The sequence below is a fragment of the Mustela nivalis genome (genome assembly GCF_964662115.1).
Source record: "Mustela nivalis genome assembly, chromosome: 12".
Classification (NCBI taxonomy): Eukaryota; Metazoa; Chordata; class Mammalia; order Carnivora; family Mustelidae; genus Mustela; species Mustela nivalis.
In genome coordinates, this window is record NC_139031.1 from 382087 (window position 1) to 406550 (window position 24464).

At 48.9% G+C, this 24464-nt stretch overlaps 1 protein-coding gene and 1 long non-coding RNA gene across 5 annotated transcripts in view; one reads left to right on the forward strand and one right to left on the reverse strand.

The window, feature by feature from the left end:
* Nucleotides 1-3524: 3524 nt before the first annotated feature.
* Nucleotides 3525-4077, reverse strand: LOC309845188. Its single transcript, XR_014301095.1, has 3 exons — nucleotides 3973-4077; nucleotides 3833-3924; nucleotides 3525-3566 (listed from the first exon to the last, which is right to left on the reverse strand). It is a non-coding gene; the product is annotated as an uncharacterized lncRNA (long non-coding RNA).
* An 847-nt stretch (nucleotides 4078-4924) lies between these two features.
* The window catches only part of ESYT2 (extended synaptotagmin 2), a 78051-nt gene continuing 58511 nt past the window's right edge, over nucleotides 4925-24464 (forward strand). For 2 of the 4 annotated variants that reach the window (XR_014301121.1, XM_082692893.1), the window contains exon 1: nucleotides 4944-5363. Coding sequence is in view for 2 of the 4 variants with exons in the window: in XM_082692893.1 (XP_082549019.1) it covers nucleotides 5052-5363 (312 nt within the window). In the remaining 2 variants the exon portion in view is untranslated. Of the gene's footprint in view, nucleotides 5364-24464 lie in introns of all 4 variants that reach the window. The other 2 variants (XM_082692894.1, XR_014301122.1) reach the window with 2 other exon arrangements.

Below are 24464 nucleotides of genomic sequence, written 5' to 3' on the forward strand. Positions count from 1 at the left end.
TACAAATATTGTATTCAATAACAATAAAAACTGGAATGGGGGCTTATAACTTGACAGATGGCTTCAGTTGGGTGCTCTAAGATGTACCATCTCATTCAGACTTTCCACCAAGAATATTAGGGCTCCCCCTCACATGCGCAGAGTTGCCTTGGGGCTCCTGAGAGCTGAGCTATATTCAGCAGATAAATGTAGTCATGGAGATAAGCATAAAGTATAGACAACATTAACTCAAGGAAGGAAATCTCACAAAAGGGTTCGCAGAAGCAGAGATATACAAATTGTTTTGGAAAGAAGAATAGGAGTTTTGCATAAAGATCAGGGAGAAGGGTAGTCCAGACACAGAGAACAGCAGGTGCAAAGGCACAGACAGGTAGCAGCAGGGTTTGGGAGGGATGAGCAGCAGTGCAGACCGTAGGTTGGGAAGTGAGGTGAGAAGTAGGATCAAATGTGGACAAGCTCTGTGTATCACGCAGAGGAGCTGGAACTTCACATTAGAAGCAAACAATATGTAAGCAGGGAAGAGATTCAATCAGATCTGCATTTTGAATTGGCCATTTGATAGAAATATGACTTTTAAAAATGACTTTTGGATTAACTTCAAACTTGGAAAATACGCAAGTACAAAGCATTCCCTGCCTCCATTGCCAAGATTCCCACCATGCACCTCCCAGCACACATGCTCCCCTTGTCTGTCATCTAGCGTTCATCTGTCTACACATATGCTTACCCATTATTATTAGACTTGTTCTGAGTCATTTGACAAAGAACTTCAGATAGGGTTACTCATCACTCCAAAATACTCGTGTTTGTTTTCCCAAAACAAGGACAGCCTCTGCCCCACAGCCTGCCAGTCAGGAAGTCAACATGGTTCCAGGTCTGCTGTCCAAACCACGGACCCCCTTTTTCCACCAACTGTCCTCAGAACACTTCTTTTTCTTCACAGCCCAGATCCCACAGAGGAACACACGCTGGATATAGTTGTGTCTCTTCAGTCTTGTGACCTGGAATATTTAATTCCTAAGTAAGAACAGAGGGAGACCCTACATTGCATTGCCCCAAGGCCACACTCGAGTCAAGTTTTCTCAAGCTCTCTGGCAGAATGCCCCAGGAATGCTGCTGTGCTCCTCTTTCTCTGTGTAATTGGTAAGTGTCTTGTAGTTAGTATTCCAGTGTTATTCCTCATCAAACTTCCACCTGCTGCCCTTAGCCTCCCTTGATAACTCACTCTTGCACTACAGGGACTGCTAAATGGTGAATTTTCCATCTGCGTGATTCCAACAGTCTATTTTCAGTTCACTCCTCACTCGCTCATTCAGCTACATCAGAATGGACTCATGGGTTCCTGTTTCACTCCCTGGTTTATAATCTGCCAATGTCATCCTTGATTCTGGGGCTCAGATTGTCCCAGACTTAGTCAGCAGGACCCCTTCAAGTCATGTCAAGGACATGCCCCCCCATGTCCTTTGACAGCACATGATTCTCTAAGCATTTTCTTACCTCCTGGCACAACAAAATATTCCAGGCTCATCTTGTACTTTCACTGCTCCTGAAGTCAACTGTTTCTCCAGAGATCTCTGGTTCCATTTATTGGAAAAATGGTATCTAGACACCAAAATCTGGGAGTTACTTGTGCTTATTGGATGGGGGTACCATTGCTTCTGGAAACTCTCAGCAGACAGAAATACAAAATACGTAAAAATGACACATAGACACACTAATACAGACGTAACTATTTTGGGTCTCTGTACATGTCAAAACACATGAGTTCATACCTCCTCCAAGCCCAGTCCAACACAAGGGTTCTTTCTGGATTCTCCCTTTCCATGTTTGTAATATATTCCCCAACAGCAAGAAACCTGGCTTTCATTATCCTCAGTGTGCGTTTATTTGCTAATAGAACCAGGCTGGCAAGTCAGCCTTCCACCTCAGGCCGGCCTGCCACTGCCTCCTCTAGGGTGGGGAGGGATGGTCTCTGTGCAACTTTGAAAGAGCAGGATTAAAGGGTTACCAGTCAAGTCCGAGATTTCTGTAATGATCTGAGCAAGCAAGGAAGGAACAAGCCTTTTCTGAGTCTCTTGGTTGCATAGCACAGAAACCTCTCAGGTGGCTCAGGTAAAAATGTGGTTGGGTCACCAAAGGAGTATCTCAGAAAAGATAGGAGCCTTGGTGAGTTTGGGCAAAAAGAGTCTTGGTTATTCGTAGGAAAGGAAGAGAGGCAGACTGTGTTCCCATGGTAGAGGTGATAGGAAGAAGCTCGAACAAGAGGGAGAAGAGCTGGACAAGATAAAGGCCTAGACTTGGGTGAGACGGGTCGTGAAACAAAGCAGAAAGGATTCACCTTAAACAGAAGGCGGCTCTTCTCTCTGAGACTTGGAATGCTACAGGCACGGTCCGGAACTTCAGAGCTATTTACTAGATCACTCACAATGATCTTCTTCCCTCTGAAAGCAGCGGCTTTCATTAAGTGTCGGCACATGAGCAAGGAGGTAACATGAAGGGCGTCCAGGAGACAGAGGAGTCTGAAAATACCGGAAAAGCCCAACTGAGCTGGGCCTGTTACTAGACTGTTCCGGATGAGATGTGCTCTGCCTTGCTGGTGTGATCAAGCACAGGGAAGTGGCCCGGAGTGTGAGGGCAGCGGAGGCCGGGAGGTTGACTGGTGTCCGGCAGGGACACTTCTCTTCGGTGTGTTTTCCGCGGTAGGCCGCTCAGGCTCTACACCCTTGCGGATGTGCAAGGCGTCTTAGGCGGCTCATGGTCATTCATAGACCCTTACAGGATCTGACTCTGGGGCTCACCAGAGGAAAGACCGCAGGACCGAAAGGCTCGTGCCCACTCCTGCGTTCACAAGTCAGTCCTTGTCTGGCACCTGTAGCGTGGTCTTGACGAGGACTTGGCATTAGCCCAGTTAGCTGTTGCTGAGGGAAAGGTCGGGATGGCCCTGCTACATATTCACAACTAAATGTACCACGGGAAAGAGCCCGAAAAGGAAAACCTCTGCCCTCGCTTGGGGCTGAGGGTCCTTGCCCAAAACTGTGTTCTGGCCCCTCGAGCAACGCTTCTGAGACACGTGGAGAAACCCCGGGCCACGCACACATACACGCAAACCTAACTGGGACAGACCCGAAGAGGAGCAGGGCGCCCTCGGCCATCCATTCGGGCCCGGACGCGGCGACAAACAAGGACGGTCACTGCTCACCGGACAGAGCCGGCGGACCTACTGAGGAGATGTGGGCAATGCGGTCAGCACCTGCTCCCGCCTCCCGCGCCCGGAGAACTCCTGGAGCGCCGCGTCCTCCACCTGTTCCGCGGCCAAGCAGCCGGCGCAGCGTCATGGTTTCATCCTGACGACACCGGGCTTTGTCCCTGAGCCATCCTAGTTAGCAGGTTGTCACTCCAGGAAGCCCGCCGTGGGGGAGGAGCTCGTGGCAACAGGAGGTACCCCAGGAGGTCCCAATTGCGGGCGCAGGGAGCTCGGGGGACACGAGGCACACAGTGAGATGTCACTCCGGGGGACAAGCTTGGGGGACATGAGGTACACGGTGAGATGTCACTCGGGGGACAAACTCAGGGGACACGAGGTACACGGTGACGTGTCACTCGGGGGGACAAACTCGGGGGACACGAGGTACACGGTGACGTGTCACTCGGGGGACAAACTCGGGGGACACGAGGTACACGGTGACGTGTCACTCGGGGGGACAAGCTCGGGGGACACGAGGTACACGGTGAGATGTCACACGGGGGACAAACTCGGGGGACACGAGGTACACGGTGACGTGTCACTCGGGGGACAAACTCGGGGGACACGAGGTACACGGTGACGTGTCACTCGGGGGGACAAGCTCGGGGGACACGAGGTACACGGTGACGTGTCACTCGGGGGACAAGCTCGGGGGACACGAGGTACACGGTGAGATGTCACTCGGGGGGACAAACTCGGGGGACACGAGGTACACGGTGACGTGTCACTCGGGGGGACAAGCTCGGGGGACACGAGGTGACAGCGCCGGTCAACGGCCGCCACCGCGCGCGCCCCCAGCCCCCGCCCTTCGGAAGGACGGTGCTCAGGTCGCCGGGAACGAGACCCGCTCGGCCGCCCGCCCTCGGCACGCAGCGTGGGCTCCACAGCGCTTCACCGGGGCCGGCCCTGACGGAGCGTCCGGACCGTGAGCTGATCACCGGCGGGGACCCCAGACACCGGAGCTCCTCACGCTCCCCGCGCGCTCCGCGGACCGACCGGTCTCCCCCGAACGCCGAGAGACCCCCAGACACCGAGCGTCCTCCCGCCGCGGCCCGCCGCAGCCGCCGCACCATCGCACCCACGCGGGGGTGCGCGGATCCGGCCGGAACGTCCCGGAGGCCGGCCAGCGGACACCCGCGCCGGAACGCGCACCGCCGGCCCCCCGCCGGTCCCCCGCCGGCCGCAGCAGCCGGAGACCCCGCACCGGACCCCGCACCGGACCCCGCCCCGCGCGCTGACGTCACGCGCGGACGACCTCACGCGTCGGCCCCGCCCGCCCCCGCCCCCGACGGCGGCCACCCGCCCTGCGGAAGCGTGTGGACGTCCACTACGTGCTCGGGTCTCCCGGCCGCGTCCGGCCGCCGCGGAGGCCCCGCCCCGCCTGCCCCACGTGACCACAGCCCGACGGCCGGAACGGCCCCACCCACTCCCGTTTCCGCGGGCGCCCGCCCGCCCCCGCAGGGAGGTAGCAGCGCGGCCTCGCCCACCCGTCGTGAATACGTGGCGGGGGTCCGGGGCCGCCTCCGGGGCGCCCCACCCCGCGCGCTGACGTTCTCTCGACCCCGCGCTTACCCCGCCTCGGGTGGCGTGCGCACCGCGGCGCCCCCCAGCCGTCCCCGCCCACCCCTCCCGGGCCCCGCGGCTCCGGGCCGCGCCCGGCCGCCGCCCCGCCCACCCTGCGTGCTGACGTCGCACGCCGGCCGCGGGCGGAAGCGCGGGCGGGAGGTGGCGCCGGCGCGGTCCCCTCGGAGGGGCGCTGGTGCGCGGCAGAGGCTCGGCGTCCGGGTGGGGACGCGAACGCTGCGCCATGAGCGGCGCGGGGAGCCGCGGCGCCGAGGCCGGCGCTGCCCAGGCCGAGTCCGCGGGCGCGGCGCTGAGCGTGGACGTGGCGGGGCTGCTGGCGCAGCTGGCGCGCAGCTTCGCGCTGCTGCTGCCGGTGTACGCGCTCGGCTACCTGGGCCTGAGCTTCAGCTGGGTGCTGCTGGCGCTCGGGCTGCTCGTGTGGTGCCGGCGCAGCCGCGGCCTCAAGGCCACCCGCCTGTGCCGCGCCCTGGCGCTGCTGGAGGACGAGGAGCGCGCCGTGCGCCTGGGCGTGCGCGCCTGCGACCTGCCGGCCTGGGTGAGTGCGGCTCCGCGGGCCCGGGATCCGCCCCGCCGCCCCGGGCCGCCGGGCCGCACAGGGGAGGGCGCGGGGCGGCGGCGGCGGCGCTGACTCGCGCCTCTGGAACGCGGGGCGGCGGCGGCTGGGCTCGCGGCACCGCCCGGAGCCGCCGCGCTGGCTGCGGGTCCCGGAGACCGGCGGGGACGGCGCGGGGCGGGGGCCGCTGTCCGGGCGGCTGTGGCGCCGCTCCGCGGGGTCGGGACGCGGGTTGTCCTCGCGCCGGCCGGGGCTCGGGGGCAGGCCTGGGCTGCAGGGCGCGTTCCGGGGGCCGGGCTGCGGGTGCGCTGACGGCGGGGTCCGCACCGGGAGCCGTCTCTGCGGGGTCGCGTCGCGTCGCAGTGAGGCGGGGAGCGCCGTCGGGGCCGCCGCCTCGCGCGCGCGTCACCCCTCCGTGCGCTCCGACGCCGAGTCGCCGTCCCGCGGGCTCGCTGCGGGCTCGTGCGGACACGGCCGCAGGGAGGACCCGAGAGCGGTCGCGGCTTCCCGTGCCGAGACGCGTGCGGGGGGCACAGGGGCGGCGGGCAGAGGGCGGGGCGCGGGGCCCGGGTGGGCCGTCATCCCCGCGGCCGCGGTGCGGGACTTGGAGAACGCGCTGCTGCGGGGGTGCGACCTCGGGGTGGGCCGTGCGGAGCAGGAGGTGCGTGTGCGCCTGCCGTCGCCGACGCGGGCGGGCTCAGCGCGGTGGGAGCGGCGGCCCGACGCGCTCGCGGCCTGCCGGAACCGGGCCTGCCCAGGACGCGGCCGCGCGAAGCCCCCGGTGAAGCCCCGGGCCCCGCTCGGGGCGGAGGGGGACGCGCGCTCAGGCCGGCGGGTGGGGAAGGCCGTTCCCGGCGCGCCCCGTGCGTTCTGCGGACTCGGCCTGCGGCTTCTCGTACCCCGCACTGCCGTCGTCCGGCTCGCCGTCCGGTGCACCGGGAAGACGCCGGCGGGTGGACGGGCGGCCTGAAGGGAGGCCGCGGGCGGAGGGACGTGCTCGACGAGGGTCCCGGAGAAGAGCGGGGCGGCGGCCGTCGCCGTCGGTGCCGGCGGGAAGCTCCGAACCGGGCGCGGCGACGTCGGCGCTGGCCCTGCCCGTGTGGCCGCCAGGACACGTGGATTCCGCGCTGCGCGTCGGGGACACCGCAGACTCGCTCCCGGGCCGCTGGTGTCGCGTCGGCCCCGCGCTCGGGGGGCCGGTGGTCGGGCCGGGGCCGCCGGCTGCCGCGGGGCTGTCCGCGCTCGGGCCGGGGAGCGCTGTCCCGCGCCGTCGCCGGAGGCGGGAACCGCAGGCGCGTGGGCAGAGAACCCCGCGCGTGAGAGCCCAGACGGCGCCGGGGTCGCGAGCGGAGGAAGAGCGAGTGTCCGGCCGGCCTCCCAGGGCTCGTCCCCGGCGTGTCCGTAGCGGGTCGGACCGCCGGCTCGCGTGTCCGCCGCGCTAGCGCGTGGGCCCTGGAGGGACCCGTCGGGCCGCGAAGGGGCTGCGGGCGCTGCCTGTGGTTGTCCGCAGAGCGGTGGACGCTGCAGGGCCCTGGCTTCGGCGGTCGGCACCAGGGCAGGTCGCTGGAGCCGGGGCAGTGAGGGCTGCGTCTCTGAGCCTGAGTGGTGACTGCGTCGGGATGTATGCGTCGGTCAGCGTACCCCGGGTTCTAGGAGCACGGCCGTCGTAGCTTAGTGTCCGTTGGGCTTGGCGTTCAGACCGGACACTGGAGAGGAAGGACTGAGCTGGAACCGCAGTGCAGGACTTAGAATTAGGTCAGGTTAGGGTTACAGTAAACGTACAGTGCAGGGGCGCCTTGGGGGGCTCCGCGGGTCAAGCCTCTGCCTTCCGCTCCGGTCATGATCTCAGGGTCCTGGGATCGAGCCCCGCATCGGGCTCTCTGCTCTGCGGGGAGCCTGCTTCCTCCTCTCTCTCTCTCTGCCTCTCTGCCTGCTTGTGATCTCTGTCTGTCCAATAAATACATAAAACCTTAAAAAAAAATCTATAGTGTAGCTTTCGATCCTGGAAGAACCGATTCTGGAAAACCGACTAGTAATGCTGCTTTTGTTGGACCTGGTGAATCTTTTCTGTAGGTTTTCATAATCTCTGCTGCTAACAGTTCACAACGTTTAACTTAGAATAATATCACAGATACTGTGAATATGCTGAAAACCATTGACTTGTACATTTTAAATGAGCAAACTGCTATGTGCATTCTATCTCAATGGTGCTATTTAAAGGTATATATATTGAATTTCTTTTAAAAAGAAATGAAAAGGTTAGTTACAATATGTAGAAAACTGTATGTCCTTGCTTATGGAATTCCAGCTAAAACTCTTACAATTCTGGTTTTTTAAATTTTATTAAGCTTTTTATTTTAATTCCAGTATAGTTAATATATAGTGTTGTACTAGTATCAAGTGTACAAGATAGTGTGAAACTTCTACAACTTTTAAAAATTATTGTTTCAACTTAAATTCTAAGGCATTTACATTTCAGAGAATATTTAATGAAAAGTGTGGGCTTATGAATGAAAACTGACAAGGTAAATATTTTTACCTTGATCTTAATGTTACTATAAACATTGACACCATCATGGCTAAACAAACAAATTCTAATAAATGAGGTAGAAATTATGCCTCAAAGATACAAATAGCTTACATGTGTGTTTTTCTGTGAGTTATTAGAAACTCTTTCTTTTGATTCAAAGTAGTAACACATAATTATGTATGTTAAGAAATTTAGGGTATAGATTGGTTTTATATTAGACTCATTTATCATAGCATGATTTTTGAATGTATTGTGGTCTTTATGGTTTTTTAATCTTACTTAAATTCAGTTAACATATAATATCATTAGTTTCAGATTGTTAATGGTCTTTGGATTTCATTAGGATTTGCTAAGTCATCAGTTTTGGTTTCCATGACACAATGCTGTCTCCGATGAATTTTCTTTCTCCATTTAGAGATCTGAGGATCTACTATATGCAGAAGTAGAAGCGGTCACCATGCCCTCATGGGTGTGCTGTCTTTCAGGTAGACACAAGGCAAGATGTGATGGCCCCGGTGCCATGGTGGTCAGAACAGAGGATGGGAGGTGGTTAGTGGCAAGAGGAAGCAGATAGACACGTTTATGGACATTGCAGAATAGAAGGACATGGCATTGTACTCTATGGGGTCAGTAGGATAAACATGCGGGAGCGGGAAATCAGGCAGAGTCCTTGGTGGGAACATCAAAGCGCACCTGGACTGTCCCAGCAGGAGGAAGCTGTGTGGAACGGAACGGGGTGAACTGAGGCTCAGGAGTGAGGAGTAGATGTGCTCCATGCAGCGTGGGCCCAGGTTCTCGGGCAGCTCTCCCAGTGCACAGGGACCTGAGCTGAGCATAAATATAAATACTACTCTTAAGACTCACAGTATTGGGGCGCCTGGGTGGCTCGGCGGGTTAAGCCTCTGCTTTGGACTTGGGTCATGATCTCAAGGTTCTGGGATTGAGTCCGGCATTGGGCTCTCTGCTCATCCGGGAGCCTGCCTCCTGCTCTCTCTCTGCCTCTGCCTACTTGTGATCTCTGTCAAATAAATAAATTAAATATTTAAAAAAAAAAGAAAGACTCTTTTGGCAAGGGAGGAAGGGGAGATAGTGATGTATTCGAAATTAAGCTTCTGAAATCAGAAAGTGGAAGCGCCCGTGCAATGGAGCAGAGTTCTCTTCTTGCTTGGGCTGTCAGAAAACAAGCCAAGATTCTTGGGGATTGTTACTCTTTGTACTGTGGAGGTAGCTGAAGTACCCGCCCACCTTCCCTCAAATAGACCAATCTCCCTCACCCTTAATAACCTTATTGTGGTGAAGTACTGAGTCACCTAGTGTTCTTCTGGAGTTGGGTGGGGCACAGTTCTTACATAAACAATATCAGTGGTTTCTTTTGTACAGTCATTTTTCCATTAAACATCTTTTATTTGAGTTTTCTTGTGATCTTTCTCTTTATCACTGGCTTTTCTTCATTTATTTTTCTTACCTGTTATGAAAGTCCTATTTTTTAAGGAAATCATTTATTTTTTAAATTTTTCCTAGAGTAGATCCCATTTTTAAGGAAGTAGCTCAACTTACATGTAGGGATTAGAAATGCGCTTTTATGGATTCATCTATTTACTCCCACATTTATTATCATTGCTATGTCTCAGGTCTCCTGCTAGGTACTAGAGACGACTGTGGATAAGATAAGGCCTTAAACCTCAAGAATTTACCAGCTGCTAAGAGCACAGAGATCTATGTGTAAATCTTAGTTTAATCATAGTATGCATTTGCAGTCATTTTGTTTTGTTTTTGTTTTTGTTTTTAATAAAATAAGATTCACTTTTTTAATCCAGGGAAAAAAATGCATTAAAAACATCATTCATAGAGATGCCTGGGTGGCTTAGTCGGTTAAGCCGCTGCCTTTAGCTCCGGTCCAGATCCCAGGGTCCTGGGATTGAGTCCCACATCAGGCTCCTTGCTCAGAGGGAAGCCTGCTTCTCTCTGCCTCTGCCTGCTTGTGTTCTCTCTCTCTCTCTCTGACAAACAAGTAAATAAAGTCTCGGGGTGGGGGGAGGGGGGACATCATTCATCGTTACAAACCACCCATGATCGTAGTTGGTGGAAAATTACAACCGTGAATGGGATTGTCATTGTGAATTTTTCTGTTTGTGATGAACCATACTAAAAATCATTTGTTCAGGAAAATGTGGTTTAAAATTTAGTTTTCTTGATGCTTAACTAAGTATGGAGAAAGGAAAGGCAGATCTTTCTTAGGTCTTTCTGTTGGTGAAGTGGTATATGTTCATTTTCTTAAAAAAATATGCCATTTAGAACATTTCGTACATTTGTACCTTGTCAGTTCATCCAGATCCCCTCTTACATAAATAACCTTGAGAAGGAAAGCATTCCCCCCATGAGGAGTCACAACTTTTAAGTACTAAGGTAACATCTAAAGTCTTTAAATCGATCTGTTTGGAAACAAAAATTGTATTGATGAGGATTAAAACTTTATTCTAGGGCTTGTTGATGTAGCTATGCATAGAAGTCCAGTTTTATGCTCTTCTGTCCTTGCCTGCTTTGTGAAAGGCAGTTTCAGGGTTACTCATGGTGAACATCTCGGGGACGCCCAGTTCAGCACCTGTCAGATGACAGCAGGGTGTGCAGATGGAAGTACCAGCGCTGAAGAACCTCGTCTTGAGTGCGCTCCTGTGTCAGGAGTCGGGCTCTCCTGAGGAGCACGTGCAGGAGTTGGTGACAGCCACACCAGAAACCTGACAGTTCACACCATGCTTTCCTTCTTACCATTTACAGAATTGTCATTGAAGTTGAGTTTGAAGTTCTTTTGTTTACGCACTTAGTGAAGTTCCTCTTAACCTATTTTTAAGGGACACGCAGTTAAGTTCTTCTTTATTTCCCAAAAACAGATAATCGTTCTAGTGTGAGAAGAATGCAGCCTTGCTGTGAGTCATTTCAAGCTTTGGAGAAGAGTAATGAGGAAAAAGTCACCTGCATTCTGCTGACTAGTTATGACCATGATTTTTTGATGATTTTCTGAATCTTTAATGCAGATGGCTATGTGTGTGTGTATGTGTGTGTGTGTGTGTGTGTGTGTGTGTGTGTGTTGTATCCTCCATTAAGCATTATATTGTGAACATACATCATTATTCAGAAATACGACTTTGGTTATTGTAATATTATCTTTTAAGGGGCTGCTGTGTTTTATTTAAATGATGTCTGATAGATTTCAAAAATAAGATTGTTAGATATTATGTGGTAAGAAAGATAAAACTAGAGTTTGAGATTTATTTAATATTCTGCTCTTTTCAAGTTATAAAGGTGATTTGTTTGAGCTATCTATCTGATCTGTTCCAGGATACATGAACTATTTTTGAACCTCCGAGAGTAGCATGATAATTTTATAGGCAAAAGTCTCACTTTGGAGGGCAGTGTTTCTTTTTGTGTGGTGTTAATGTTCAAATGCACCGTCACCCAGATCCCTCTTTCTTAAGTAACCTTGAGAAGGAAAGCATTCCCCCCACGAGGAGTCAAAGTTTTTAAGTAGCTTTCCTTCCTCTGCTGGGTTGGGATATTCAAGTTTGTTATCAGGAGGAATGTTCCAGTCTGAAGTTGTGGCTTCGTGTAGACAGTGTCGTAATGCTTCCTTAGAGTGGCTGAGAAGACTGGCTGGATGGTCACTGACTTTGTGTTCCTGCCATGGGACCAGTTCTGTCCTCTGGCAGCCGTCAGTCACTGCATGGTGTGTGGCCCGAGCGGATGAATGGCCTGCCCTCCTGCTCCCAGCCTCCCATGTGATGGCATCGCTGCTTTGGTGCACACTCAAGAAGCCGGCTCCAGACCTGGTAACTGTACGTTCCTGCTCGAGTCCAGTCCCTTCCTAACTCTGTGCACTTGGGCACATCAGTCATACCCTTTAGACCCTCAGTTTCCTCATCATGAGGTAAGCATTAAAATGAGCCATGAAGTGAACATGGTGTGGTCGTGAGGCTGGAATGAGGAAAGACCAGGGACGTGCTGGGCCTGGGAGGGAGCGGCTAGTGCTACCCTCGAGTTCGTGATCAAGGTGGCTCATGCTCCCTTTCAGTTTCCTTGGTGTTGCTGCCTGAGTCATTTCTGTTACCCCCTTACCTCTCCTCCCCCACTTCGACCAAAAGAGGGCAGATGAGACCTGGGGTTTCTCTCTGTTTCTGTTTCACTGTGGTTTATTTTGTTGCTAAGAGTTTATCTGCCTTAATGCTTTGTTATTGTTCACACTCAAAAGTACTACTAATGATTTCTCTCTCTTTTTTCTGTATATCCCTAAACTGATAGCCGAGGAACCTGCGTTATAAACCTTCATCCTTGCCGCTGCTACTCCCTTAAACGCTACCCTGGGGACGTGGTTAATTTTCCCTGTCCTGCTTGAAGCAGCTGGCCCCATGCAGTAGATAACCATAGTTACACTCCAACAATATCATGTTGTAAAATTTTTTCATTCATTTTCATTTGAAAATGTGCTCCTATTTCGGGGTCCATTGTAATAGTTTAACCTGTATTATCTGTGGAGGCATTTCCTTCTGTTTGCATCGAGGGGTGATACATTTTAGGTTCCCCCAGAATAAAAGTAGAACTATAGATAAATCCAGTGATGTGGGAAGAGAACCTTGTCCAGCTTGCTTCATGCGGCAAATACCGCACTGGAGTACCTGTTCAAATTGGTACAGTTATTGATCTGAGCAATACATTTTTTTTTTTTTTTTGACAGAGAGAGATCACAAGTAGGCAGAGAGGCAGGCAGAGAGAGAGGGGGAAGCAGGCTCCTCGCTGAGCAGAGAGCCGGATGTGGGACTCGATCCCAGGACCCTGAGATCATGACCTGAGCCGAAGGCAGCGGCTTAACCCACTGAGCCACCCAGGCGCCCCTGAGCAATACTTTTATTTTCTGTTTTCTTACTGAACTCGCTTGCATATTTGTTCAAGCATTTAGTCAAATCTGCTTTGTCCTGTACTTGTGTGTAGGACTAGGAGTTTGAAACAAGACCTTTTTTTTTTAACATTCTTAGTTTATTAATCCTCGCCTGAAAAACCTGCACAGTCCCCACAGACAGAGCCACTGGAGCGTCTCTGCTCCTTCTGCCTTCCGGGCTCCAGCTCACTTCCTGCCGGCGCCGGCGTCGGCTTCTGCACCCCGACATCCCCGACATCTTCATTGTGCTCTTGCGTTCTTTCCGCTGTTTTCTCGAGGTCGTTTCTTCTCGTACAGACCGTGTCTTCAAGTCTATTTCTTTGCATAATCCAAGGAATCCTAAATCATGCCAAAGCCAGTTATCCTGCCACCACCAAAATGGGTTCTGAACCCAAATACAAATATGACATCTGGTACAGTCTTGTACATTTTGGCTACTTTTCCCCAAATTTCTGTCTTCGGTACTGTTGCCTTTCTGGCGTGAAGGACATCAGTAACCATTTGTTTGTGCTGAAGTAGTCCGTTGGTCGTGAATTTCCTGGTCTGGAGAGTTACCATGTCGTTGATGATGGCGGCCAAGCTTCTAGCAGCCAGAGGCAAAAAGAGACCCACTGTCGGCCGGCCAGTCATATCAGTGGAGTAAGGACTTTTAATATCCATTTTATCGGCTAGCAGAATGCACCTAAATAGTTTACTCGGTAGACCTCGTGAATTTTTGGAACAGTGAACTATGTACGCCCCTTGTTTTATTTGGACTTCATACACCCAGTTTGTAAATTGCTGTGTAATGCCCGTGTTGCCATTACTGTACATATTTGAGGTGCACTGTCTCTTGCTTTCACTAATTTATTTCATTCATGCTATAAATACTTAAATGCCTAGCAAGTGAATACACAAGATCTCTTAATACTTTCTAAGTTAATGTCTGAGTATTGGGTTACTGAAAGCAAAAGTCCAAATGTAATTCAAACCATAAATGAAATATAATTTCTACTTACTTTTTCACATGCATAAAGATCTTGAAATCTACCCAGTACCTAATACGAAGTGTTGATTTTATGTAATAGCAAGTCAACTTGTGGTTCACATTGGTGGAAATAGAGGCTTGAACGTTGCTGTGCTCATGAAGTAGTTTAAAAGGAATGAGCAGGAGGGAAAGGTTACAGCTGATCTTTGCTTGCTGCCTGCCTGGGATCAGTGTAACAAAATACTGCAGACGCGGTGGTTTAAAACAACACAGATGTACTTTTCATAAGTCTGAAGGCCAGAAGTCTAAAATCAGTTCCTGTGGGCTGAAACCAAGGGGGCCATCAGGTCTGTGCTCCCTTCGGAGGCTCTTCCCAGCTTCTCGAGTTCCATTCTGGAGCTCCTGGTGCCTCTCCGTCTTCAAAGCCAGTAGCTGTTTCCATCATCATGCTCCTTTCTCCTGTATCTCTCATATGTGTAGCCCCTCCCATAGAGGTGCTGTGATCGCATTGTGGCCACCTGGTGTATCCGGGTCCTCTCCCTAACTCAAGATCCCTAATTTGTCAGATCTGAAAGTCCTTTTTTTGCAATGTAAGGTAACATTCACCAGATCTAGGGATTAGGACATAAACATCTTTTGGGGAGCCATTACTGTGCTGCCCTGTGTCTTAGAATTCTTGGGAGCCAGGATGGCTGAACAGCGGTAGCTACGGTTCAGCCATATTTCATCAGTTCTGAAAGACACTCCCACCCCCCACCCCGCCCCTTTGTATCTGTGGACTCGACTCATCTCCCAGCCACGTGTCCTGGTCGAGTTAGCAGGCTCTTCTGGTGGCACAGAAAGTCATGGTCTGTTTTAAATCGATCTCATCTTGTGGCTGCTCCTCTTTCCCTCTTTGACCCTAATGGGTGGTGTTGAAGAGATGAAATACACAGAAACCAATGGGAGAGAGAGGAGCTAAGCCTTTGGAAGATGGGCAGCTTACAGTCGGCAGCGTTTTTGCATTGTAGGTGAGGAGATGAGCACATGAAGCAGGGCCTTGCCCTGTGTAAGTGTAGGAGTTTGGGCTTGATCTGTTAGGTCAAGCATTAAGGAAGCATCGAAACATTTAAAATTAGAGTGGTATGTCTCACGTTTAAAAAGTCATAGTGGGTGATGTATGCAAGTGTTGAGTTACTGTATTGTACTCCTGAAATTATAACACTGCATGTTAACTAATTAGAATTAAAACCTTTTAAAAAATAGGAAAAAACAAAAATTGAAAGGGCGTGTATAACAAGATAAATTTGGGAGTGATATCGAGACAGACCAAGGGGACAAAGACTGTGGCCAGTCTGAGCAGAAGAAGGAGGGAGTGCCTCGGTCTCCTGGAATCACACTGGGAAGGAAGGAAGGAAGGAGAGGAGATGAAAAGGTAGAAGATGACTCCGGGTTACTGGCCTGGGCTCCTGGGTGCAGAAATGATGGTGCCGTAGACCGAGTAGGGTATACAGGAGCCGCCGTAGGGATGGGGGTTGTATTATCCAAATAGCAGCCAGTAACACACATCGGTGTGTGTTCAGTTCAGAGGCGATGGGTGGTTGAACTCACGCTTGGAATGGGAAGGGAGGAAGCGTGTGTCGATGGCGTCACAAGAGCCGGTGGCCTACGCAGACCCTTCGTGTTTCTGGAGGACATTGGGTTGGGAAAGGAAGGAAAATGGAGAGTGCATCTCGTGCTTCTGTGTGCCGCTCACTCTCTACATCGAACTCGTTTAGACCCCACAGACCTGTGACCCTCTGTTCACAGATGAACCATGCTAACTCTTGAAATGTTCTGTCATTTGCCTTTTGTCCCAGAATCGGAAGTGCCGGGCAGAATTTGAACAGGGAAGTTGTCTAGCTGTTGTGCCATTGTTTCTCTGCTCTCCACCTTCTCCTGACAGTCATGAAGAAGGAACTGGGCATTAGACATTGTTCTGTCTAGTCATTTTGATAATTGCCACTTTGCAGAGGAGGCAGGTAAAGCCCTAGGGCTTCAGCAGTTACCCACAGTCACACAAATACCGGAGGCGATGCTGGGTTGAGGTCCCGTGTCCCTGCCTGCCATGTTCTTTGCACTGCTTCTCAGTGCCTGGAGAACTGGGTCGGCCACGGCACCTGCAGGCGTGGAGGGGGTACACACTGACACAAACTCGTGGCCCATCCCCTCAGCCAGATAGCTCTTCAGTTCATATAGCACTAGGAGTCTTAGTATGTTAGGGGGAACAACTGGACAGTGGCATAGATTTCAGATGTTTGTGATCTCTGGGAGTATTTGGGACAAGTAATAGAAGTGTTCTTTCTTGGTCGTTTACTACTTACATTTCCAAGGTTTGTATGGGATTTGCCTACTGCCTGAAGGATTCACTTTAATATTTCTTTCAGTGCAAGTCAGCCAGCAGTGAATTTTCTGTTTGTGTTTGTTTACAGAAAAAATGAGCAAATAATGCAGAATTCTTATATTCCAACCTAATACGACTTCTTATATTAACATACTGGATTGGTACGTCGCATGTGTCACAGTTATTGAAACAGTGTTGATTCATTTAGCTAAAAAGTCCCCAGTTTACATTAGGAGTCTCTCTCTCTCTCTCTTTTTTTTTTTTTTTTAAGATTTGCTATTTATATATTTATTTTCATTTTGAGAGAGAGTGTCTGTGTGAGTGGGAAGGAGGAGAGAGAGGGACAAACAGACTCCTGCTGGGTGCAGGGTCAGATGCCAGGCTCAGTCCAGGATTCAGATCCCAACCCCAGCCGAAACCAAGAGTCGCTCACTCAACCTACTCAGCCGCCCAGGCGCCCCAAGAGTCTCTCCTTATTTTGTGGGGTAGTATCACTGCCCTAAAAATCCTCTTCTTCTCTCCCTCTCCCAAACCTCTGGGTTGTTACTGAGCTTTTTGTTGGCCATAGTTTTGCCTTCTTCAGAATGTCAAATACTTAGAATTATGTAGTATGTGACCTTTCATGTTGGCTTCTTTAACTGTAGCAGTATGTATGTACAGTTCCTCATTTTTCCTGGCTTGATAGTTCATATCTTTCTTTGATTTTTATTGCAGTAAAATTCAAATAACAAAGTAACTTTTTAGAAGTCATTTAGTTGCTTCACAGTGTTGTGCCGCTATAACCTCCAACTGGTTCCTAAACATTCTCATCACCCCAGAAGAAACCCTGCCCCTTGAGCAGTCCCTCCCCACTTCACTGTCCCCCGGCTGGAATATTTCCTGTAAATGGAATCGTATAACATGTGAGCTTTTGTGTCTGGCTTGTTTCACTTTGCATGTTATTTTCAAGATTTTACCCTGGGATAGACGTCGTTTCTTTTTATGGTGAGTAATATTCTATTACATGGATATACCACAGTCTGTTTATCCGTTCGTTTATCTTTCCATCCATTGATGAACATTTTGGTTGTTTCTTTTGGATAATGTAAATAGTCCTGTGAATTTTGTGTACAGATTTTTATTTGAATACCCGTTTTCAATTTGAGGGGTTTATATACCTAGAAGTGGAACTGCTGGGCATAAGTTTGTAAGGAACTGCCGTATTATTCTCCACAATAATGGGACTTTTACATCCTCACCAACAATGTGAAAAAGTTCCAAATCCTCTACATGCCTGCCAACACTTTTTAATCTTTATTTAACTTTTAACCATCACCAGTGGGCACTAGCAAAGCTTTTTTTTTTTTTTTTTTTTTTTTTAAGTAATCTCTGTGCCCAAGATGGGGCTCAATATCAAGATCCCAAGATCAAGAGTCGCTTGCTCTGCTGACTAAGCCAGCCAGACCCCCTGAACACTTGTTATTTGTTGTCTTCTTGATTATAGCCATCCTGGTGGATGTGAAGTGGCATCTCACTGTGGGTTTATTTGCATTTACATAGTAACTAATATCCCCTTCATAGGAAGATGTGTATTTCTTCCCAACTCCGCTTTTAGTTGAGTTTTAGTAGCTTCAATTTGGCTGTGGTGGGAATATTTGTGTCTCAGAGTTGGCAGTCTCAAAACTGGTTGTAAATGTGTACCAGCATCTCACTGCTCCGAATGACGTTCCCCTCCTGCACAGAGGGTTCACCCTGTCCTCTACGGCAGAATGAGAAAAGATCACCTTAATCTAGTGAGGTTCTGAGTTAGCACTAGAGCACGTTGCAGGGAAAAGCTCTGTGTAGTCTAGTCTCACCCACTTTCAGGCACAGCCCTCCAAATGTAGCTGAAGACATGTGGTGATGACTAAATCCCCCTTCAGTCAACCTCAGGGTCTGGGTTATGCTTTCTTGGTACAAGGAGCCTGTCAGAAGCTCTTTTTCTTGTTAGAGGCTACTTCCTGGTCCTGAGTAGCTTAAGAATTTGGCAGATACCTCAAGGGTAACAGTGTAAGAGTAGGTTCACTTCTTTCCCCCAGGGATCTTGGACCCTGGAGTCCTGTTACTCTGCTGACCCCAACTCCCAGTGCTTTTCTCCCTGGTCTTGTGAGATTCCCATTAATTCTGTGGCTTCTTTGCCTCCTAGCTACTTTCTCAACCTTTTCTACACATCCCTGGGAGGACAGCCTCAGAATGTCACCTCACCATTGTAGTCTCCTCTCCCTGGTAGTTCAGCCTCTCCAGCCTTCATTCCTTGGCAGATTTCCTGTGTCTTCAAGTGTGTATATGCACATGTGAGAGTGTGAGCACGTGTGAATGAGCGTGTTTCATCTGGCTTCTCTGGTTCTCTGCAGAATCGGTCTGTTGCAAGGTTCTCCTGTGCTTATAGCTTGAAGCCAATGTTATTTTTAGGGAAAAAATAGATTTGTGAACTCCTAGTATAGTGCCCTGTGAAAGTTAGAAGAAAACGTGTTTGTTTTTTTTTTTAAGATTATTTATTTATTTATTTGACAGAGAGAGAGATCACAAGTAGGCAGAGAGGCAGGCAGAGAAAGAGGAGGAAGCAGGCTCCCTGCTTGAGCAGAGAGCCTGATGTGGGACTCGATCCCAGGACTCTGAGATCATGACCTGAGCTGAAGGCAGCGGCTTAACCCACGGAGCCACCCAGGCGCCCCAGAAGAAAACGTTTTTTGTTGACTGTTGGATTTGGTAAGGGATGGGAAGATAGGTTCAGGAGAAAGGGATTAGGTGTCAAGTTTTATTTGTGTAATTTTATTTCAAAATGTTTCCCTGAGTAAGTATTTTACATTATGTACTTCCACCTCCAGGGTTTAAATCCCAGTTAGGTAACATACAGCGTAATACTAGCATCAGGTGCCCATCACCACCAGTGCCCTCTTGAATCCCTGTCCCCTGTTTAACCCATGACACCACCCACGTCCCCTCTGCTATTATCAGTTTGTTCGCTGTAGTTAAGAGGCTGTTTCTTGGTTTTCCTCTCTTCATCCCCGCCATGTTCATTTGTTTTGTTTCTTAAATTCCACATGAGTGAGATCATACAGCATTTGTCTTTCTCTAACTGATTTATTTCACTCAGCATAATACTCTCTAGCCCCATCCACATCATTGCAAATGACAGGGTTTTGTCCTTTTTATGGCTGCGTAATATTAGTAGTTTATGTGCACCTTTCTCCATTCAGTCGATGGACACTTGGACTCTCTCCATAACTGGGCTGTTGTTGAGAATGCCGCTGTAAACATCGGGTGCAGGTATCCCTTTGAATTACTGTTTTTGTATACTTTGGGTAAATACCCAGTAGTGCAATTGCTGGGTAGCTCTATTCTTAACTTTGAGGAACCTCCATACTATTCACCAGAGTGGCTGCACCAGCTTGCATTCCCACCAACAGTGTAGGAGGGTTCCCCTTTCTCCACATCCTCGACAACATCTGTTTTCTCCTGTGTTGTTGATTTTAGTTATTCTGACAGGTGTGAGGTGATAGTTCGTTGTTGTTTTGATTTGTGTTTCCCTGATGATGTGATGTTGAGCATCTTTTCATGTGTCTGTTGGCCATCTGAATGTCTTCTTTGGAAAAATATCTATTCCTGTCTTCTGCCCATGTTTTAATTGGATTATATGGTTTTGGGGTGTTATATCAGATTTTTTTATTCTCTCCGCATTTCTCACGCTAGCCCTAGGCAACCACTGATCCTTTTCCTGTCTCTGTAGACTTACCTGTCCTGGACAGCCCATGTAAATAGAGCCAGAGAGTGTGTGCTTTTTGTGCTTCGACTACCTGTGTGATATAGAGGTAGATAGATGATAGATAGATGATGAGAGGGGATAAGTCCTTGATAACGGGTGGACACCATAGCCACCTCCTAGGTTTGAGCGTGCATTGTAGTTATAAGACCCATGGCGGAAACCGGGCAAAGTGCACGTAGGGACTTCCAGTGCTTTTTGCAATGCATGTAATTACTTCAAAAGAAAAGATTAGAAATTCTTTTTAAATTTTTTTTAATTCTTTTTTTTTTTAAGATTTTATTTACTTGACAGATCATAAGTAGGCAGAAAGGCAGGCAGAGAGAGAGGGGGGGTGGGGGAGGAAGCAGGCTCCCTGCGGAGCAGAGAGCCCGATGCGGGACTCGATCCCAGGACCCTGAGATCATGACCCGAACCGAAGGCAGAGGCTTTAACCCACTGAGCCACCCAGGCGCCCCAAGATTAGAAATTCTTGAAGATGATCTTGGGATCTAGTTATTGTTTCTGTATTTAGTTATACATAAATAGTGAATAAACTAGTGATCTAATTGTCATCTCTGTATGTAGTGATGCACTTAGAGTAGATAAGCAAGTGGGTTTTCTGGGAAGAATTGGAGAGGGTCGAGGATTTGATCAAGAGATGTACAAAAACCCTTAAGATTTTATTTCCTTATTGGAGAGAGAGGGAAGGAGAGAGGGAGTGCAAGCAGGAAGGAGAGGGAGAGGCAGGCTCTCCGCTGAGCAAGGAGCCCAGTTCGGGGCTTGACTCCAGGACCCTGGGATCATAACCAGAGCCAAAGGCAGACACTTAACAACTGAGCCATCCAGACACTCCAGGAGATACATCCAAGTTTTTGTGACTTTTTTTTTTCCCTGAGATTCCCTGTCCTTAAGTCTCGTATGGAAAAGAAAGGATGATAGAGGAGCCAGATCACTGGAACACCAGAACTGAGGGTTTGGATTTTTTGGTTTTTTATTTTAGGTATTTCTAGATTCCATGTTCACAGTTGATGACAAACAGGCAAAGTGGGGGATTTATCAGACTCTTGGTTTCAAACATCCAGTAAAAATATTATATTTAGGAAAAAGTCCTAATGTTTTCAAGTGCCTGATTATCTGTTCTTCGTTGCCTACCATTAAAGGAATAAAAAGAGTAAACAGGTAGAGTGCGGCTTTGTAAATGTCTTTGACTTCATTCTCGTAATGCTTCGAATCTATACTGCCTGTGAAAGAGAGTAAAATTAAGCTCCTAGAAATATGTGAACTTATTTCTCGAAAATGAAAAACTCACAGTACAATTTCAAACGTGAAGTGACTTCTGAGTCCATGTAGATGTTTGCTGTTCCTCACAGTTCTGTACCGCGGGGCATTTTGACCCTGACTCCGATGGTTGTTGCTGCTGCTGCCTTCAGCAGTAGAACAAAGCTGGATGGGTTCCACATGGGGTGTAGAACACGTGTGTATAAGTCAGCGCTGCAATTACATATCTGTCTTCTGGTCCATTTCAGTCAAAACATAAGCATTTAAGTTAGAATAGTAGCATTTGATTTGAATTTAAGACCAGAAACAACCAGAATGTCTTTAATGTTTTAGCGAAAGAGATGAGAAGACATGTTTGCTATTCTTGGACTCATTTTAATTTGCAAGATTGATGTAATTTAAGCCAGAACCTCACCTCTAAATCAAGGTTTGTCACATAACATGTATGACTTCCCTTTAGCGGTTGCAGAAGGAATGTCTAAATGACTTTAGAATTCTTTTTAAATATGCTTTAAGTCTTTGAAAAATATCCATGGATTTGCTTTTATATGTAAGACATTAAATGAATCTCTTGACATCAGGGTTTTGATGAAGGGCTGTCTCATTGTTCTCCTGCGTAGAAGGTAGGAAGTAACCCTGCCCGGCCTCTGGCACTGAGATCAGCCCCAGCTTAAATTCTCCATCATTCCATGCGGGCGCTGGGACTTCAGCCTCCCTCCCCCTCCCAGAATAACCAGATCAACAAATGGCAGGTCTAGCGTGGCAGATACACTGTGGGACATTACGGAAGGTCTCATGGTAAAATGATTCAGACAACTTGGTTTGTTACAAAAGATGTGCTGGCATAATCCTAGCTTTTTAGTTTTTATTTACTGTTTCCTGGTGTGCAGAAATAGGTAATGGTCACTCATACAACAGGAGCAACGAGTTATTGAAGGTGGACATGCTTTAAACATCTGTGAGCAGCGTCTGTAAACCCTCCCCCTGCTGCTGCTGCTTGAGCCAGAGTCTCAAGACCATGGAGCTGGGGTCTGCCATGCATGTGGCTTTCCCGTCAGCAGCCAGTTCTTATTTCAAACTGTTAGAGTCTGAGACCACAGAAGAAAGCAGCAAATCTACCCTGTTAGGTCTGTGGTCAGCATATAAAGAAGTGATCGTGGTCACTACCTTTGGTCTAAGGTAAACACTGGAGGAATATTAGTGCTTCTCAAATTCCCCGGTGAAACTTCTTGTTAATGTAAAAAGCACCTACGAGAGAATTTTGAAAATGTTTCCCAGTAGAAGACCTTTAAACAGGTGGGTTGTCCAGCATTGTCATCGTATTTTATTTTATTTTTTTTTTTAAAGATTTTATTTATTTATTTGAGAGAGAGACAGTGAGAGAGAACATGAGCGAGGAGGTCAGAGAGAGAAGCAGACTCCCCATGGAGCTGGGAGCCCGATGTGGGACTCGATCCCGGGACTCCAGGATCATGACCTGAGCTGAAGGCAGTCATCCAACCAACTGAGCCACCCAGGCGCCCTGTCATCGTATTTTAATGTCTTCGTACTGTAGTGTTCTTTTTGGTCTATCACATCACACGGATATAAGTAGTCAAAGTCCACATGAAGCGGACACAAACTCCGTAGAATGGTACAGCTGTGTGGATTTTGAAGAAAGTCAATTACTTTATTTACTGCATGAATTAGTTGATTGCCTACTTTTATGTAGCCTAAAAATAGGTAGACCCAGTTATTTTGTGCGATTTCTTTTTACCCTCCAAGTGACTAACCTCCCCACACTTTAACATGTTATTAGAGGATTGGCGGGTTCTGAGAGAAACAGCCTTCTCTCATGTTTTTAACCTTGAATACTTCCTTTGTAAAAATAGCTTTTAGGAGAAAGCATTCCAGTATCTTAGAAGAAATTACTGTATTAAGATTTCTTGACTCCCATTTTTTCCAGTTTGCATACGTACTGGGCCTCTAGGGAGGGTGGGAGTAGGACCGACTGAAATTGGGCATTGTGAAGACAGACAGGTGGTTTACAGTAACCCTTCTGCGAAATAAATTAAAAAGTTTAAATATAAAAAGATTGGAGGGCAGAAATTTATGTTGCTACCAATTTTCATCTACATCATTTTCTCGCTGGTATGTTCAACAGCCAACCTGTCAGAATGCCCAGAGCTCCTCACTGGTAGTTTACCAGGAGGTAACATACACTACAAGATACTGATGACTTAGGTAAAATTTTTCTAAATCCTTTCATTTGGAAGTTTGTCCAATGTCAGTATTTAATACTTCCCCTAATGCCTTTTTCCCATCCTAATTATGTGGATGAAGAAATGTGATTTTTTTTTCCCCCCAGGTCCCCTCCACGTGATCTCAGCAGGCCGTATATACGTGGTTATCTTTGTCAGGATTGGAAAGCACGGGCATGGAGAATTTTAGGTGTCCGCTTGATCCAAGATCAGGGGAGAGAGAACAGTTTCTGACACGCGTGCACTGGTGTCCCACACTTACACATCAGTAGCGGTTCCAAATCCTGGGTTCTCCACAGTCCTTCTGTACACTGGAACCTTGGACTCCCTTTGGTTGATTTGTGAATTAACCAAAATTTTTCTGGGTAATTTTAACTTGCAAGTTTTTTTCCATTTGCATTGATTTTAAAATTAATCAGTATGCAGACAAGACAATATTAAACATTTGATTTTTAAAGATTTTAATTATTTATTTGATGGAGATCACAAGTAGGCAGAGAGGCAGGCAGAGAGAGGAGGGAAGCAGGCTGCCGGCTGAGCAGAGAGCCCGATGCGGGACTCGATCCCAGGACCCTGAGATCATGACCTGAGCTGAAGGCAGGCTTAACCCACTGAGCCCCCCAGGTGCTCCAAACATGTGAAGATTTTTAGTTAGTATCTCCCCAGCTTGTGAACTGTTTGAATGCAGCTCAGGTCTGTTTATATAAACCTGCTGTGTACTTCAGGCAAAGGTATGTGTTGATCGTTTAAAGGGTTCCTGAAAACAGTTTCTTTTGTGACAACGAGTAAAGTGTAGGCATCTCATGTTTTCTTAGAACCTGTGTCCTATTCTTGCTTTGTTTGTTCTTATTTTTGAGAGGTGTTAATTATAGATATGGAAATACAACTCCTGTTTCGGTCTTTTCTTGGTAGACTTTGGTAGAACTCATTGCGTAGTGTAGGACGGTTGATGTTTTGGGCTTGCCAGAGTGTGGGAAAGTCCCTGGTGCCAGCCGGCTGCCGAGGTAGGGCCTGCT